General features: G+C 36.7%; 2 protein-coding genes across 3 annotated transcripts in view; one reads left to right on the forward strand and one right to left on the reverse strand.

Moving 5' to 3' along the window:
• Nucleotides 1–2,937, forward strand: part of LOC128015594 (ubiquitin carboxyl-terminal hydrolase 13-like) — a 29,556-nt gene extending 26,619 nt beyond the window's left edge. For both annotated transcript variants that reach the window (XM_052599543.1, XM_052599542.1), the window contains exon 21: nucleotides 689–2,937. In XM_052599543.1, the coding sequence (XP_052455503.1) occupies nucleotides 689–785 (97 nt within the window). In that variant the 3' untranslated portion in view covers nucleotides 786–2,937. The remainder of the gene's footprint in view (nucleotides 1–688) is intronic.
• Nucleotides 2,938–3,074: 137 nt separating this feature from the next.
• The window catches only part of LOC128015595 (PEX5-related protein), a 79,941-nt gene continuing 66,250 nt past the window's right edge, over nucleotides 3,075–16,765 (reverse strand). The window contains exons 8-14 of the mRNA XM_052599544.1: nucleotides 12,383–12,499; nucleotides 11,954–12,097; nucleotides 11,132–11,202; nucleotides 8,570–8,770; nucleotides 6,895–7,060; nucleotides 6,165–6,322; nucleotides 3,075–5,684 (exon numbers count right to left, since the gene is read on the reverse strand). Of these exons, the coding sequence (XP_052455504.1) occupies nucleotides 5,483–5,684; nucleotides 6,165–6,322; nucleotides 6,895–7,060; nucleotides 8,570–8,770; nucleotides 11,132–11,202; nucleotides 11,954–12,097; nucleotides 12,383–12,499 (1,059 nt within the window). The 3' untranslated portion in view covers nucleotides 3,075–5,482. The remainder of the gene's footprint in view (nucleotides 5,685–6,164; nucleotides 6,323–6,894; nucleotides 7,061–8,569; nucleotides 8,771–11,131; nucleotides 11,203–11,953; nucleotides 12,098–12,382; nucleotides 12,500–16,765) is intronic.

Below are 16,765 nucleotides of genomic sequence, written 5' to 3' on the forward strand. Positions count from 1 at the left end.
TTAGAAACCTTAGAATCAGCTGCAGGGCGGTATTTGCACTAAACGCGGAGACTTCCGCCACTTAATAGGTTCATGTGGAAACATAAAAATGTACCTATGTTCTGCACACAAAATATTGCATTCGGTCATTCTGATTATTTTCCGAAAGCCCTGTACCGAAATGGTCCGGTACGAATACACGTACTGAAACGGTCCGGTGCAAATACACGTACCGTTACACCCCTAATATATATATATGTATATTAAATAATAATAACATTTATAAAAATTAGCAGTTAAAAATGAGAATTCTAAATTTTTTCATATATTATTTAATGTATTTTATAAATACATTCATAAAACGTATAAATGTTTAAAATTACAAACTTAAATAAAAATATATTGAAAATGAAAATTATAAATGTAAAATACAAATTATACATTTAATTATTAGAGAAATAAGTCTAAAAATAAAGTATGAATGTATAAATTCATAATTTGTAACCATTTATAAATGTTTAAAAGACAAAAGTATTTAAAATTAGATTTATTACAAAAAAAAATAAAGAATGAATTTGACTTGTTTCATTTGAAAATGTAATTATTAAGTGGGATTTTTATTTATTTTTTAATAATAACTCTAAATGTAAATATGCGTATATATGTAAATATAACTCAAACTCGGATGTCTTTTTTTTTACTTCCCTAGATGGCTGATTTACAATGATCACAAAGTATGTTTGTCAGAGAGGCCCCCTAAAGACTTGGGCTACATGTACTTCTACCGTCGCCTGTCAAGCTTCTAGATCCGGACCTTCACATCCTTACGCACAGCCGCTAGGCCAGAGAGGTGTGTGGGGCGCCACTGACACTGCTGGAAACTAGGGAAGCATTTACATCTGTGAGATGGAGAGAGGACCTCTCAGTCCCTGCCAAGACCCACTCATACCACAGGAACTGTCCAGCAGGGAAAATAAGATGTGTCATCTGTCTGAGTTTTGTTTATATGTTCGTCTTGTGCTTTATAGGTACAGTGGGGCGTGTGCAATTTAAGGTATGCAGATTATTTTCCTAATATATTCTCAAATTCTTATATATTTCTCTTTGAACACTTTAAGCTCCTGTGCCAGTATTTTCAAGAAATGCTTCTTTTTAAAATAGAATGTGTGCCTGCATTTACAAATGTTTTTACTGCCATCTCAGCAGAATGTACTCACTGCAGTTCCTTTGGGTTTTACAGTAGTTCAACAACAACAAAAAATCAGAATGGATTTCAGATACACATCATGCTTAATGGATTCGTTGAAGCTGCAGTCGATCCAGAACATAATGTTATTATTTGACAAAACTTTTTTTTTTTAATCATGCCCGACCTTAAGCCATCCAAGATGTTGATGAATTAGTTTTTTCATCGAAACTTATTTGGAGAAAAACTGCATTACAACACTTGCTCACTTGCAGTGAATGGGTGCCATCAGAATGAGAGTCCAAACACCAAATGACAGCATCACAATCAATTCATAAGTAATCCACACAACTCCGGTCCATCAATTAACATCTTGTGAAATAAAAAAGCTGCATGTATGTACGAACCATGCACTTCGTAACATGTTAATTGATGGACTGGAGACATGTGTAATGCTTTTATCAGCTGTTTGGACTCTCATTCTGACGGCACCCATTCACTGCAGAGGATCCACTGGTGAGCAAGTGATGTAATCCTAAATATCTCTATAACTCTGTTACGATAAAAAAAAACTAATTAATCTACATCTGGCCTGAGAATGAGTCAAATTTCATTTTTGGATGAACTATTCCTTTAATGGAGGTGAATTCTGAACAATTTTGTTCAGTTTCCATACCTTTAGGCAGAAGAGAACTTGTACTTTTAAGTTGTTTTTTTTTTTTTTCATATTCAAGAAGATATTCCCATTGGCTTTAAGAATATTTCATTTGTACAATAATATCACATTCATCTTTACGTTAGCTTTCAGTCAGTCTGTGATAGCTGATCAGAAAATGCAATGATATCACATATTCATGCAATGTTTAAGTGCTTTACTTTGATCATATCTTTAGCAGTTTAAAGACCGGGATGCATTTGAAATCGGTCCGTTTCATTGATTTCCAGTCTTAAAGAATGTAAAACTATTTTATCACGTACCCAAGCAATATGTGATGACATACTGCATATAGAGCAGCATTATATGCAGTGTCATACATAGAACTATCTCAGATACATGTATGTATTGGTGCTCGGTGTTACCAAATCTCAAGCTTTATGACATATCTGACAAACTTGGCTCCGCCTCCAACATCCTTTACCGATTTCTAATCTTTAGACATATCAATTATCTGCTGAAAAATATATTTCTATTGTGCACTACCTGTTATGTTGGGAGTTCAGTGTCTTTTGTCCCTTTACCTTGTGCGTCTGTCTTTCTTTGGCTTATCCATGCGAGGTTTTCTCACTCTTTTTTTCCTTCGCTTTCTTACTTTGAATGAATATTCATACCCATTTCCTCCTGCTTCTTTTTCTCTCTTTTTTCTAACTGTTCTTTTTGTCTCAACACTGGGTGTGAAAGTGGATGCTTTGACTTCACCTTTCTCACACATGCATTGATTTATAAAAATTGTTTTCAGTATGTGCACTAAAAATTAGTCGGTTGACATTTTGCAATATTTTAATGATCTTTAGTGGATTCTGTTTTTCATGGAACTGAAGGTCAAGTTATACGTTTTTATTGTTGATTTTGTTTTTGCAAAAAAATGTGTGCCAATTCTGTAGTTACTATACAAACTTGCCCACTTGTTTGTTATAATTTTTTTTTATGGATTTTCTGATCCTTATATTGTTTAGAAACAAATACGGCAAATGTGGGAATCATCATTCGAAATTTGTTCAGACATGCTTGTGACTCATAATGTTTGGATTGTTTAATAAAATCCACAATTGTTTCTCTGTGCCTTTTTCATGTTTGGTGATTCTAGATTGCAATGCAAACAGAAGATTTCAACTGTGGAACCAAAAAATAACAGATAAATGTGCTCATGGAAATAATTTTTTAACAACAGCAACAACAAGGCAAACGAACTCTATTCCAATACTTTATTTTAAAAGATAACTTTTGTTTATGCATCTATCTGTTAAATATCGGGCCAGAGTTAATAAAGCCTCTGGCAAACATTCAGAAAGTCTGCATGTACAAATTCAGAAACACAGCTCTGAATGATGCATAACAATGTATATTTAAGTCTCTATTTCTAAAGGCTTTATTAAATCTGGCTATTGCAATAGTTATATAAGTGACTATAAAGAAGGTCTTGTTGAGATTACTCACTGCACTGCAAAAACTGCTTGTTTGTAGATATTTTACAGTTAATATGCTGTATTGTTTAGATCAATATACATTTTGAAATGCAAAATATTGTGATACCAGTGATATACATTATATATAAGTCATAGAAATTAAGTGTATAGATTAAAATAGGCATGTCAAGGTCATGCATATAAATAAATCTACAGCATTCAAAAATAATTCTATTCGGCATGCGATCGTACATCAGGAGTAATTCTGGAGCATGAATTCATCTAGACCATCACCTGAGATTGTACAAAGTTCTAGAAAAGGGAAGGTTTGGCCACAGGCATCTAACGTAACGGCTACAAAGCACAAGCCTGTTCTAACTGTATCGATGGGCAAATACAGGACTTTCCAAATAGTTTCGAATACAGAATAATAAAATAAATACATAGAGCGTAATTAAATATTGTTACAATTAATAAATTAATAACACTTGATGGGTGCTTTGCATGCTTTTTCATTGATATAGTTATTTTAACAAATTAATTATTGAACTAAGTGGGAATAATAAAAGCACATGATGCTACAAATAAAAACTTGGCTGGATCAGGGAGACTTTCAAATAAGAAACATTTCCAGATACATTTGTAAATGGCATTTTCATTTTAAAACAGTCCATACACTCTGGTGTTTTCAGGCATGTTCCAATAGTTTATCATCTCACTGAAATGTCAGAAAATGCTGGAAAACTGTTCATGTTAGCCATTGACTTACATAGTAGAGGAAAAAATACTGTGGAAGTCAATGGCTAATGTTTGGTTACCAACATTATTTGAAATATCTTCTTTTGTGCTAAACAAAAGAAAGGAACTCATCCATGTCTGGAACAACTTGAGGTTGAGTACATTTGTCATTTTTGAGAGAAGTACCCCTTTAAATCATCTTATGCGTAAAACATAGGTATCTATAAATACAATAGGCGTCACATGGCTAAATGTCTCATTATTTTCGAGTACGTCTGTTTTCACAATTCACCTTACAACACAAAAACATAATTTAAATTTTATCCACTCTGAGAGCATCTTGAAAACGTTCTGTTTTCACAGCACAAAAACACCACCTCAGTGTAGACAGAGGGGAAAAAAATATGCATTTTTAAATGTATCTGGATTAATGTAGACGTTGCTTTAAAGTACAATAGACCATCTACAGGGTACTACCAGATCTTCTACCTTCTACCTAGCAGTTTTCACACAAAAAAGGACAACACAAATAGAGCCTTCTGGTGCTTTAGGCTTTTCTTCTGCTTCCAGCTGCAATAAGAAAAAAATGTATAGGATTGCATAGCATTTTAAAATGTAGGACTTTTTTGAAACACATGCATCATTAAGCACTTTCGTGTTCACACTGATGAGCAAAATAAAACATCATGCAGGCTGGAGATGAACCATAACAAGTAAAATGAGTAGCAAAATACTAGGGTATAAAACTGGGAGGCTCACAAATAGTTTGGCTCATATTTTGGGCAGCTTTTATAGTTTTCCTGTCAAATCCAGGCTGATAATTGTGGCAAAAGGGGCAGTATATCTTAAATCCCTGCATCGAATTTTGTAAAATAATCAGTGTAACATTTCATTGATGTTGTATGTTTTACAAAATGACCTTGATGGAACGTAGACTTCTACATCAAGAGGTCAAAGTATGGCAAGGAATGGCTTTCAGCTGATATCACATCGACTACATCTTCATCATTTCTTTTACATGCAAGATAAGTAAGGCTTTTTAATCTGGTCTCCAAGCTCCAGGAAATAAAGGGGATGATGCAGCAGGTTGAACTAAGTGCCACCAAAATCTATAACAACCCCACCCTCTCAAATAAAAAGTGCAATCGAACCAATACATGAAGTCTACGCAGTACAGTACATGTCTAATCGAATCACTAATGTGAAGTCCTCGAATATTCCAACGGTTCCCCACTGTTACATTACAGGTCTAGCTGATATTTTCTCTAAGGCATACTTGTACAATCTTCCCCTGGCATTGTGCTCTTTAGGGTAATCATAAACTGATGTGCAAGTCTATTAAAACAGTATAATTTAGCACTCAGTTTTAAGGAATGCTCAAAAGGTGCTCTGTGAAACAAAGGTTCTTCTCATTAAGGGCTTTGGATATTTGCCATGGTTCAAGGGTATCCCCGCTCACATATCCAGATTAAAAGCTCTCATGAGTAAGTCCAGGTCTCCTAAGTTAGCAGCTTGAAAGAGCTCCGGCTGGTCCAGCATGGACAGTGCTATCCGCAGGGCCGCCCAGATGTTTCCAGACATGACCTGGTGCGACAGCTGCCGACTCCTGCTCTTCCTCTGCAGACCAAGAGCTGTCAGGAAATTACTGGCTGCCTCCCTGGAATAAATCATAAAAAAGGGTGTTTCTACAAAAGTGGGCTCTTTTGGCCCTGTGGGCATTCAGAAAACACCCCCACCCCATTTGTCCATCTGTAACTTTCAAACTTCAGGATCATACAGTATTTTCAGAATTAAAGTGTAATTAATTGAATACTATTTTTAATGATGGAGTTTTATTTTAAAGATTCAAATTCTGAGTGTGGGCCAAGAGTAAAATAATCTACATACAAACACAATTGAGAAGCAGCACAAATACTTTTGAAGCCATTTAGCGTGTCCCTCATAACAAACAAAAAAGCCAACCCCTGGGGTCACAAAATAGCAGTAGTTGAAGGAACACCCATAAATCAAGGAATAAATGTTTCCTTATTATGTTGCATTTCTTATGATAGACCCTCAAGATCAAAGAATCCAAACAAGAAGTTGGGGGATATATTTTACATATTTTTCAGGGCAAGGCCGACTCTCTGTCACAAACCTGTGAGCGCCCATGTTAATGCAGCTGATGCCGAGGTTGTAACGCGAGCGGATGAAGCCGGGCTGCAGCTCCAGGGCTCTGGTATAGGCCTCCACAGCCTCCTCGCTGCGATCTCCATTAGCCAGCGTCGCCCCCAGCCGATTCCACAGCAGGTAGTCCTTTACACACCAACGGCACAGTGTAATGGATCAAAACAATTATTGCTCTATGCTTGAAAGATTATGGAGTTACATGCAACTGATTTTTAATACCATTAAGATGTGATCTGCTCTCTTTCTTTTAGGGATAAAATATGATCTTTACAGTGACACTGAATAAAGCAGAGGTACAAAGAAGTTGCCTAGTTCCTAATGTCACAAGGAGCCCGGTATCAGAGTTTCACTTCTACATTGCCATTATCTTTCATCGTATTCACGCTCCGAGCCCCCCAGCAGGCAAGCAGACATTACCAAGTCAAGCAGATGGGGAGGATTTTCGATTGAGTGTAAATGCAGTCTACACAGGGGGACAGAACTTGGCTTAGCAAGCATCAATTGTCGACAAGGTGACCCACAGGGTTCTGGAGTCAGCACTCAAATTTCAAATGAACTGTTCCAAAGATTTTGTAGACAGTTTTTATTAAGCCCCAGTGACTTTTTCTCTCTCTTTCCATTGCCATCTACTTTTTATGGAGCGTTTCTGTATGATTTAGCCCCAGTTTGTCAGTCGAGTACACTGAGGAAGGATTTACCTCCGGCCGCACTGACAGTGCAGCGTTGAAGGCTTCCACAGCTTTGTTGAACTCTGAGCTGAGGTTATACAACACTCCCAACCCTGTCTGTAGGTCTGGGTCGATAGTGTCCGAGTTGTGCTGGGCAGCTTCCAGGTACAGCTCCTTCACCTCAGGCAGCAGGGGGCTGGAGATAAAGATAGAGAGGATACATGTATGTAGCCCTTCAGGGATGTCCCTACCAGCAACATCATCAAAATGTGTCATTTAATAGCTAAGAAAAAGAGAGAGGGGATCTCTAGACATTTATGCTTTTGGTACCAAAAATATTCCATTTAGCAGGGTTTGGAGTGCAAACATGATGGGGAAAGTAGGAATGGGTGTTAACAAGGGTTCAGTACATTTAGTCACAAAACAATTAAGTTGACAAAATCTTTAAAATACATGACCACCATCCTCTTGAGGCAACAGTAAAAGTAAAAAGTCTTTGTGTACAAGAATAAAGGTTTGCAGGACATAAAAAAAGAAGAAGTTTGATGTAGACTTTTTTTTATATGTTTGATGTTTTAGAAATAAAATGTTACCTTTTTAATTTTTTGAATTAAAATGGGAATTGGGGGAAGGGTTAATGGGGGTTGGCAAAAAAAATTATAAATAAAAACAATAATAATAATAATAATTGAGCACTATACGTAATTGATAATAATTAGCATCAAATCAGCATATTAAATTAAACTTTGCCAAATTATATTCAAATTAGTTATTTTAACTTATTTATTCAGTGTTATTTTTAAGCCTTATTTTTAAATGTTGTTATTTTAAATTGTAATAATATTTCACAATATTAATGTATTTTTCATCAAATAAATGCAACCTTGGTGAGCATAAGAGACTTATTGTAAACACATAAAACTTATACATACATTAAAACAATTAATATGCATTGAACAAAATTTTAAATGCAACACTTTTGTTTTGCCCCCATTTTTCAAGAGCTTAACTCAAACATGTAACCTTTTATTGTGGCCAGCCTGTCACACCTGTGCAATAATCATGCTGTCTGATCAGCATCTTGATATGCCACACCTGTGAGGTGGATGGATTATCTCGCCAAAGGAGAAGTGCTCACTAACACAGATTTAGACAGATTTGTGAACAATATTTGAGAGAAATATGCCCTTTGTGTACGTAGAAAAAGTCTTAGACCTTTGAGTTCAGCTCATGAAAAATGGGGGCAAAAACAAAAGGGTTGCATTTATAATTTTGTTCAGTGTATATACAGTATAAATATTTACTTTATTATTTAAATGATTATTAACATAAATTATATAAAATTGTCTCTGTTTGTTTCAAATGATACAGCAAACATTCAATATTAATAAAACATTTTTAGTATTAAGACAAAAGCATGAATCACGCCTGTGGTCACTCTGTTAGAGAACCTGTTTGAACGTGAAGGAAACCTCTTACATCCACAAAAAATGACCTATTGGTTAAAAGGAACTGTAAAAATTACCAAAACGTAAAGTCAGTTCTGAAAGCTTAGCATGGTTTATGTTCAAACCATTTGTCTGTAAATATTTTTTTTTTCTATAGTAATGACATTCATTTTTATTTTTATTTTTTGTACTTAAATATCACATTTTGAGACAGCTGTATAATCTACACATGGCACTGCATTCATTTGTAATCGTACCAGCCTGTTGTGGAGGAGGGTCTCCGTGAACCAGGTGAGCTCTGCAGGTGTGTGCGGCTCTTCAGAAGATGCTTGTATTTGGGGTTGTGCCTTAACCAGCTCAGCAGTGCCTCGGCCGCTTCCTGCCTCATGCCCGTGTTGGTCAGGCTCACTGCCAGGGCCATGAGGGCCTGGAGGTTGTTGGGGTGGAGCTCCAGACACCTGCACACACATACAACAGGGAAGCATCTAAAGAACCTCTGCTTTTGATGGACACTAATTAGCTGTCTGCCATCATAATGAGAGGCAGATGCTTCCTGATTAGTGCTGGTTTTAATTCATGGTTGAATACTTGTGTCATCTCATGTGTCTGCACGGAGACCATGTAAATATATGGCAGAAAACTAAGATAAACCATTTGCCCAGTTTCTGATGGAAGTTGTGTTCCCTGTTTAACAAGCTTAAGAAAAAGCATTCAAGGGTGAGATCTGGATATTGTTTATTACTGTACATTGGCTACACTTGCACATCAAAAGAATAAAAATGGAAACGTAACAATGCCAATTAAAAGCCTTTTACTGGGTTGTCTTTATGACAGTCAGTAAAAAGATTTTCTCTTGCTGTCCATTGAAAAAAAAGCAGTGTGCACTGCTGATGATTTATCTGCTTCATCCTTCAGAAATGTCAGTTCTAATCTGATCTGGTCTAATCAGATTAAGGTAAAAGTATACTCACCCCCTCCCAACCCCCTGCCTAAATAAGATACCGGCTGTGTCCCAATTCACATGCTTACATATGTATTAAAAAACTACTTCAATTCTGCTTATAGGTAAATTCATAATGCATTTAAAGTTTTGCATCCTAACTTAAGTATGTGTTGAACGGTTTGAATGTAGTTCTACTCGATTTCTGCTCTACTAGTTTTAATCTTGCACGGGAACTGTGTGGTCCAACCACAGATGATACACCATTTTAAAATGACATCTTAAATGATGTTAAATAATATCAGAGAGACAGACATTATAAAAGCACTCTATTCAAAAGTGATGTGGATACATGAGTGTCAGCTTTGAATGTCACTGGTGATTAACACACATAGATTGGAGTTTTCACCCTGGTCGCTCAGAGGAACATTGTATGAGATTATGGCTGGCTGTTCTATCCAAAATGAATGTAATCTCCCAAAGTCCTCTGTGCTTATGAAATGCAGTTATAATTGGATCACCGGGTTATTACAGTAGCTCTTTATCTCGAGCAGGAGAGGGCACAGCAGAGAGTTTTGTCTCATTTGTTGTCACAGATAACCACAGGGAGATCTCCGATTCAAGGCCTTCTTTAGGTCTGAATGAGGATTCAAGGAATATTTGGATAAGTTATAAACAAACCTATCATTAACACACTGCTTCTGGGTAAAATGTGAGTCCTCTATCCATACTATTGCTTTCACCAGTGAAAATGTCATCTCATCTGAATCAGGAGAAAAATATGCACAGATAAAGCATTGTTTATAAGCCCAAACTGTCCAAAATAGTTCTAAACAAATATGTTAGTGGATTTTGATGTGAGAGGACCACTAACAGGGTGTGGATTTCACTGGAGGAAGCGCTATTATTATGGATTTGCGTTTTGGCCAGGAGTAACAATTTTTAAGGTAAAACGCCTTAATGATGCATTTGTTTATTACAAACAAACCTATTTTCACTTCATAAGACATTAATTGATGGACTGGAATTGTGTGGATCACTTGCAAATTATTGTGATGGTTGTTTGGACTCTCATTCTGACGGCACCCATTCACTTAAGAGGATCCATTGGTGAGCAAGTAATGTAATACTGAATTTCTCCACCTCTGTTCTGATCTCTGTTCTGTTCTACATCATGGAGTAGATTTTAATAAAATTTTCATTTTTGGGTTATTTGCTCCTTTAACTTGACTTGACATTTATGGTGAGTGTTTTAGGTTTATATCGGTACAACCAGCAACGATACATGCAGTACTAGTACAAAGCAATGCATTCTAACTTCACTTTAGTGTGATGACTCAAACTTCATGAGCCAATCAGTTCCGTGTAAAACATCTAGGGCGGTGCAAAAAAATCGAATGCGATTTTCATGCGCATCTCGTCAGTAAAAGCACTCCTGTGATTAGTATTACATCTCCAGCACGTGCGTTCAGATCAGGGTTGCCAGGTTTTCAAAACAAATCCTGCCCACTTGCTTCTCAAAACTCGTCCAAAACTAGCCCAATCGCGTTTCCAGGAGGTTCCCCGATAAAAATTACGTCCCGGGGTTAGAATTCACGTTTTTGGCAGGGTTGCCTTGGTAAAATTCGCATTTTAGGGGCTAAACATCACGTTATTGGTATTGGGGGCGCTTCAACCCGCGGACATGAAAAACAACCACAGACTTGACAGACTTTGTTTTGAAAACCTGGCAATCCTGATCTGAACGCACGTGCTGGAGATATACTACTAATCACAAGACTGCCTTTACTGACAAGATGTGCATGAAAATCGCATTTGATTTTTTGCACAGCCCTGAAACCATCATTTGCATATGATTCATGCAGGGATACTTCCTTACCTCTGGAGGGAGACAATTGCTGCCTGCTCATTCTCATTCTCTGCTTGCGTGGTTCCCAGCAGCAGCCAAGCCTGAGAAGAAAATAGGTATTGAACAATGAGCATTGGGGTTATCACCTCGACTCTAGCGAGTGCAGGAGCTACAGTGCTAACGTGGGGGGAAATTATTGATTTTCAAAGGCCTGTGGCTCAGACATAGAATACAATGTTAGTGAGGGACTCAATGGATTTGTGTTGCCATGTCTTGAAGATGATGAATCACTGGATGTACAAATATTGCTAGACAGATATTTGAAGATATTGGTTTAAGTATCATTTATTAAGTGACTGAATACAGTACAGTAAGTATAGCATACATACGCTATGATATTTCAGAAGCAAAATCTCCACGAAATGCCATTTGCTTTGTAATATTATCTGTTAAAATGTAGCTTTTATGGAGGAACAATCATTTAGAGGTGGGGTTATTCCAGGAGAAGAGGGGTAATACTCTCTGGGATATAACTGAACTATTACATCATTAAATCGTCTGGAGAAAAAAGGGAACCCTACTCAGTTACACGAGTGTTAATAGTTTGTCATTGCTCACTGTCAAGTACAATGTCTAATATAGAGCTCTCACTGAAAATTTGGCTAATCGTGCTATGATCTATAAAATGTTCAGTGCGGGCAAGAACATACCTACTGCTTATCACTGTATTTAGGAAAGGTGTGATGGTAGTCTGATTGGCAGAGCATGTAGCTTTTCTGTTTTCAAGCGGTGCAGATGTTGATTTGATGAAAGTACCTGGCTTACTGTTGTTTTATAAGCCCACTCACTCACCTCTGAATCCTGAGGGTCCTGCAGCACAGCAGCTTCCAGAAGAAGCACGGCATTAGGCAGCTCTCCCTCTCTGGACTTGCGTAATCCCTCCTCAAATGCATTTGGCCAGTCTTTAAAAGGGTTATCTGTGTGGAAGTAGTATCCCTGAGGAAGAAATAATGGACATAACAAAGTAGTGGAAAATTCATGAAGATTTTGTATACTGTAAAATCGAACTAACTAACTAAATAAATATCTAAAAAATAAGTCATGGTTTTACGTACTGCACAACAGCAGCAACAATAATAATAACAAATGAGTAATTACACAAAATAAATAATAATTAATAATAACAACATTTAAATAATCATTCAACATAATTATTATTATCATTATTATTACAATTATAAATATATTTTTAAATAATTCGTTTGAATTTTTCTCCTTTACCTTTTCATGAGGAGACACATTCAAGGGAATCTGTGGTTGCTCACTGTCTGTTAGCCAGTTCCTGCGAGCGAGCTCCTCCCACTCGGCCTGCATCTTATCCCAGAACTCTGTGTCTGACTGAAAGGGATTTGAGAAATGAGACAGAAAAAAAATTAAAATCAATGTTGGCACTATATGTATAATGTATGAAAACAGTTCTCCTAAAATATAAAAATGTTTTTATACATTTTTCATAAGGTTTTATAAATAATTTTGTAGTTTTTTAATTTTATTTAACTAATCATATTTTATTCAGTTCAGTAGAGTTGACCTCTTATATTACTGAATAAACCTTTTAAAGGTATATATATATACAGTATTGTTCAAAATAATAGCAGTACAATGTGACTAACCAGAATAATCAAGGTTTTTAGTATATTTTTTATTGCTACGTGGCAAACAAGTTACCAGTAGGTTCAGTAGATTGTCAGAAAACAAACAAGACCCAGCATTCATGATATGCACGCTCTTAAGGCTGTGCAATTGGGCAATTAGTTGAAAGGGGTGTGTTCAAAAAAATAGCAGTGTCTACCTTTGACTGTACAAACTCAAAACTATTTTGTACAAACATTTTTTTTTTTCTGGGATTTAGCAATCCTGTGAATCACTAAACTAATATTTAGTTGTATGACCACAGTTTTTTAAAACTGCTTGACATCTGTGTGGCATGGAGTCAACCAACTTGTGGCACCTCTCAGCTGTTATTCCACTCCATGATTCTTTAACAACATTCCACATTTCATTCACATTTCTTGGTTTTGCTTCAGAAACAGCATTTTTGATATCACCCCACAAGTTCTCAATTGGATTAAGGTCTGGAGATTGGGCTGGCCACTCCATAACATTAATTTTGTTGGTTTGGAACCAAGACTTTGCCCGTTTACTAGTGTGTTTTGGGTCATTGTCTTGTTGAAACAACCATTTCAAGGGCATGTCCTCTTCAGCATAGGGCAACATGACCTCTTCAAGTATTTTAACATATGCAAACTGATCCATGATCCCTGGTATGCGATAAATAGGCCCAACACCATAGTAGGAGAAACATGCCCATATCATGATGCTTGCACCTCCATGCTTCACTGTCTTCACTGCACTGTGGCTTGAATTCAGAGTTTGGGGGTCGTCTCACAAACTGCCTGTGGCCCTTGGACCCAAAAAGAACAATTTTACTCTCATCAGTCCACAAAATGTTCCTCCATTTCTCTTTAGGCCAGTTGATGTGTTCTTTGGCAAATTGTAACCTCTTCTGCACATGCCTTTTTTTTAACAGAGGGACTTTGCGGGGGATTCTTGAAAATAGATTAGCTTCACACAGACGTCTTCTAACTGTCACAGTACTTACAGGTAACTCCAGACTGTCTTTGATCATCCTGGAGGTGATCATTGGCTGAGCCTTTGCCATTCTGGTTATTCTTCTATCCATTTTGATGGTTGTCTTCCGTTTTCTTCCACGTCTCTCTGGTTTTGCTCTCCATTTTAAGGCATTGGAGATCATTTTAGCTGAACAGCCTATCATTTTTTGCACCTCTTTATAGGTTTTCCCCTCTCTAATCAACTTTTTAATCAAAGTACGCTGTTCTTCTGAACAATGTCTTGAACGACCCATTTTCCTCAGCTTTCAAATGCATGTTCAACAAGTGTTGGCTTCATCCTTAAATAGGGGCCACCTGATTCACACCTGTTTCTTCACAAAATTGATGACCTCAGTGATTGAATGCCACACTGCTATTTTTTTGAACACACCCCTTTCAACTAATTCAACTAATTGCCCAATTGCACAGCCTTAAGAGCGTGCATATCATGAATGCTGGGTCTCATTTGTTTTCTGAGAATCTACTGAACCTACTGGTAACTTGTTTGCCACGTAGCAATAAAAAAATATACGAAAAACCTTGATTATTCTGGTTAGTCACATTGTACTGCTATTATTTTGAACAATACTGTATTTAAAAAAATATCTATATTAGATGAGTAACCTAATGAACGGAAACTAGCATTGTGATCAATTGCATAGATTTTGATAAAACTGTCTGTCAGATGACTGCTGTTCCACCACCTCCAACAACTTTAAAGATACTAAAATACCAAATTCATTATTTTACAGAACTTTCTCATTCACTTTCATACTGTTACAGTTTTAGTTTCCTAGTTTTGTTGTTTTTGTTCTTTTTTTTTCACAGTGTCCAGAAGAGCACTTTAGGTCAAAATGTGTTTTCTGCCTCCACAACATCAAGCTCTGGGTAAATCTTAGTCTTTAGTAGAGTTTCCCAGGTGCACCACTCTTATGAATGCCTCAAATCTGTATCAACATGCCTCTGAACTCTCTGTGCTCTGCAATCTGAATAATCAATCACTGTGCATGAATATTGATGGCAAGGGGAGACTTACACAGCCATGCAAGCAATCATTCAGCTCTCAGTCATATTGGAAATCTCATTTAAGGGTTTGATTAATCCAAAAAATTACTTGTTTAGCATTAGTCAGCGAACTGAGTGCACTGAAACACTTTGATTTGGTGCAGAAGGTCAAAATGGTTGAAAATGATTTTGAAATGTTAATAATACTAATTTGTCTTTCCTCAAAATCCTGTTACTCAAATCCTCACATCATGTGTTATAAAATCAGAAATAGCCGGAGCATTTGTTGAAATCACCTACCAATCAATACAGGTCACAAGTTCCAGTATCTTCATTATGGATCATATTCCCTTGAAAAGCACTGTTCGATCTGTGTTTCAAAAGCCTTTATGGCATGATTCCCTCAGAGATTGTATTATGATGAGGGTTTTCAAAGAATGTTGTGAGACTGAAAGTTGATGAGATGTTATTTTGTTCAGTGACACATCTTTTGTTGAGGAGATAAATGGCTCTCCATGTTTTATGATGGGCAGCAGTTTCTCTAAGTGACCAGTTAAGGTAATTGGATGAACCACACTCTCTTTCCCCCCAACAGCTCAGCACAGACATAGTCCAACTAGATAAAGGTCAGAGTTGAAGACTCATTATCTCTCATCCAAACACTGCTTGACTGAACTTTTGAATTGCCAGAACATTTGTGTTAAGGACATTGTTCACATCCAAGACATTTTCCTGAATCTAGCATATTTTTCACCACTGTTCTGTGTGTTTCTAAATGACATGGTCCTCTTTACATTAAATTTAGCAACATTACGTTTTTTAAAAAAGATTTTCACTCAGTATCATGTTGTTTCAACTTACTTTCCTCTGTAGAACAGAATTTTTTTTTTATTTGTGAAGACTACACTTTTTTCAACATAAAGAATGTAAATGAGGACTGGGGTCATCAAACTTCAAAATGACAATAAAGCAAAAAAGCTGGGTTGTTATTGAAAACTAAAACTATTAAAATCATTTTTGGTAACTGGAATAAAAAAATATATAAATATTACATGAATAATTTAGAAATGTTCAAAATTAAAACTGAAACTAAAATTAAAACATTTTGGTAATGAAATGACTAAAACAAATTAAATTATATAAATGAAACCTATGTAGAAATGTTTTAAAAAAATTACAAAAGTTTATAACAAAATTACAATATACATTTTATTTTGTTCAAATGAAAACTAAAAAAAAGAAAAAAGAAAGAAAAAGTTCATTCAAAAGCTTTTTCAAAATATTAATAAATACTACAATAATAATACTAAAATAACACCACACAAAAAATCCCATACAATTTGCACAACATTTACCAAGTCTTCTAAGCTTGATAGTGTCACAGTGTCTGGTTTGTTTTCCCTGGGTATCCACTAGATGTCCTCCTTCCCCACGGTGTCTGTCACTTCATGAACCACATTTCTCACGTTCTCTGCCTAAATCATTGCACCCAGCTGTCACGGGTTATCAATCATTGCACTCGGTCAATTCCCCATTAGTGTTATCTCTCCCTGTGTATTTATACGCGGTCTGTCTTAGTATGTGTCATGGAGTCCTTGTTTAATGTTAATCCGGAGTCTTGCCGTGTGTTTTTGTCTGTTTTAATGTTGGATTGTTATTCTGGTTTTGACCCATGCCTGGACTGTTTACCCTTTGGATTCCCCTCAAATAAAGATCATGCACACACTTGGATCTCTCTCCATGTTTCCTTTATTCCGGCCGTGACAGAAGGACTCCGTCACAGCAAGATCCAGCGGTATGTCTTTTGATGTTTCCCGTTCCCCAGACAGGATGGTGGAGCGGAGAGCTAAATATTTGAAGTTGACTGCCCTCCACCAAGAGGATAATGAGGTGGGTGCCATGGCACAGGTGTTCTGGTCCCTGGCCGAGGGCATGGGATATAATGACTTGGCCCTAAAGCCCAGAGCCACTGCCCAGGATGTCCGCC

Source organism: Carassius gibelio, chromosome A6 (genome assembly GCF_023724105.1).
Source record: "Carassius gibelio isolate Cgi1373 ecotype wild population from Czech Republic chromosome A6, carGib1.2-hapl.c, whole genome shotgun sequence".
NCBI lineage: Eukaryota > Metazoa > Chordata > Actinopteri > Cypriniformes > Cyprinidae > Carassius > Carassius gibelio.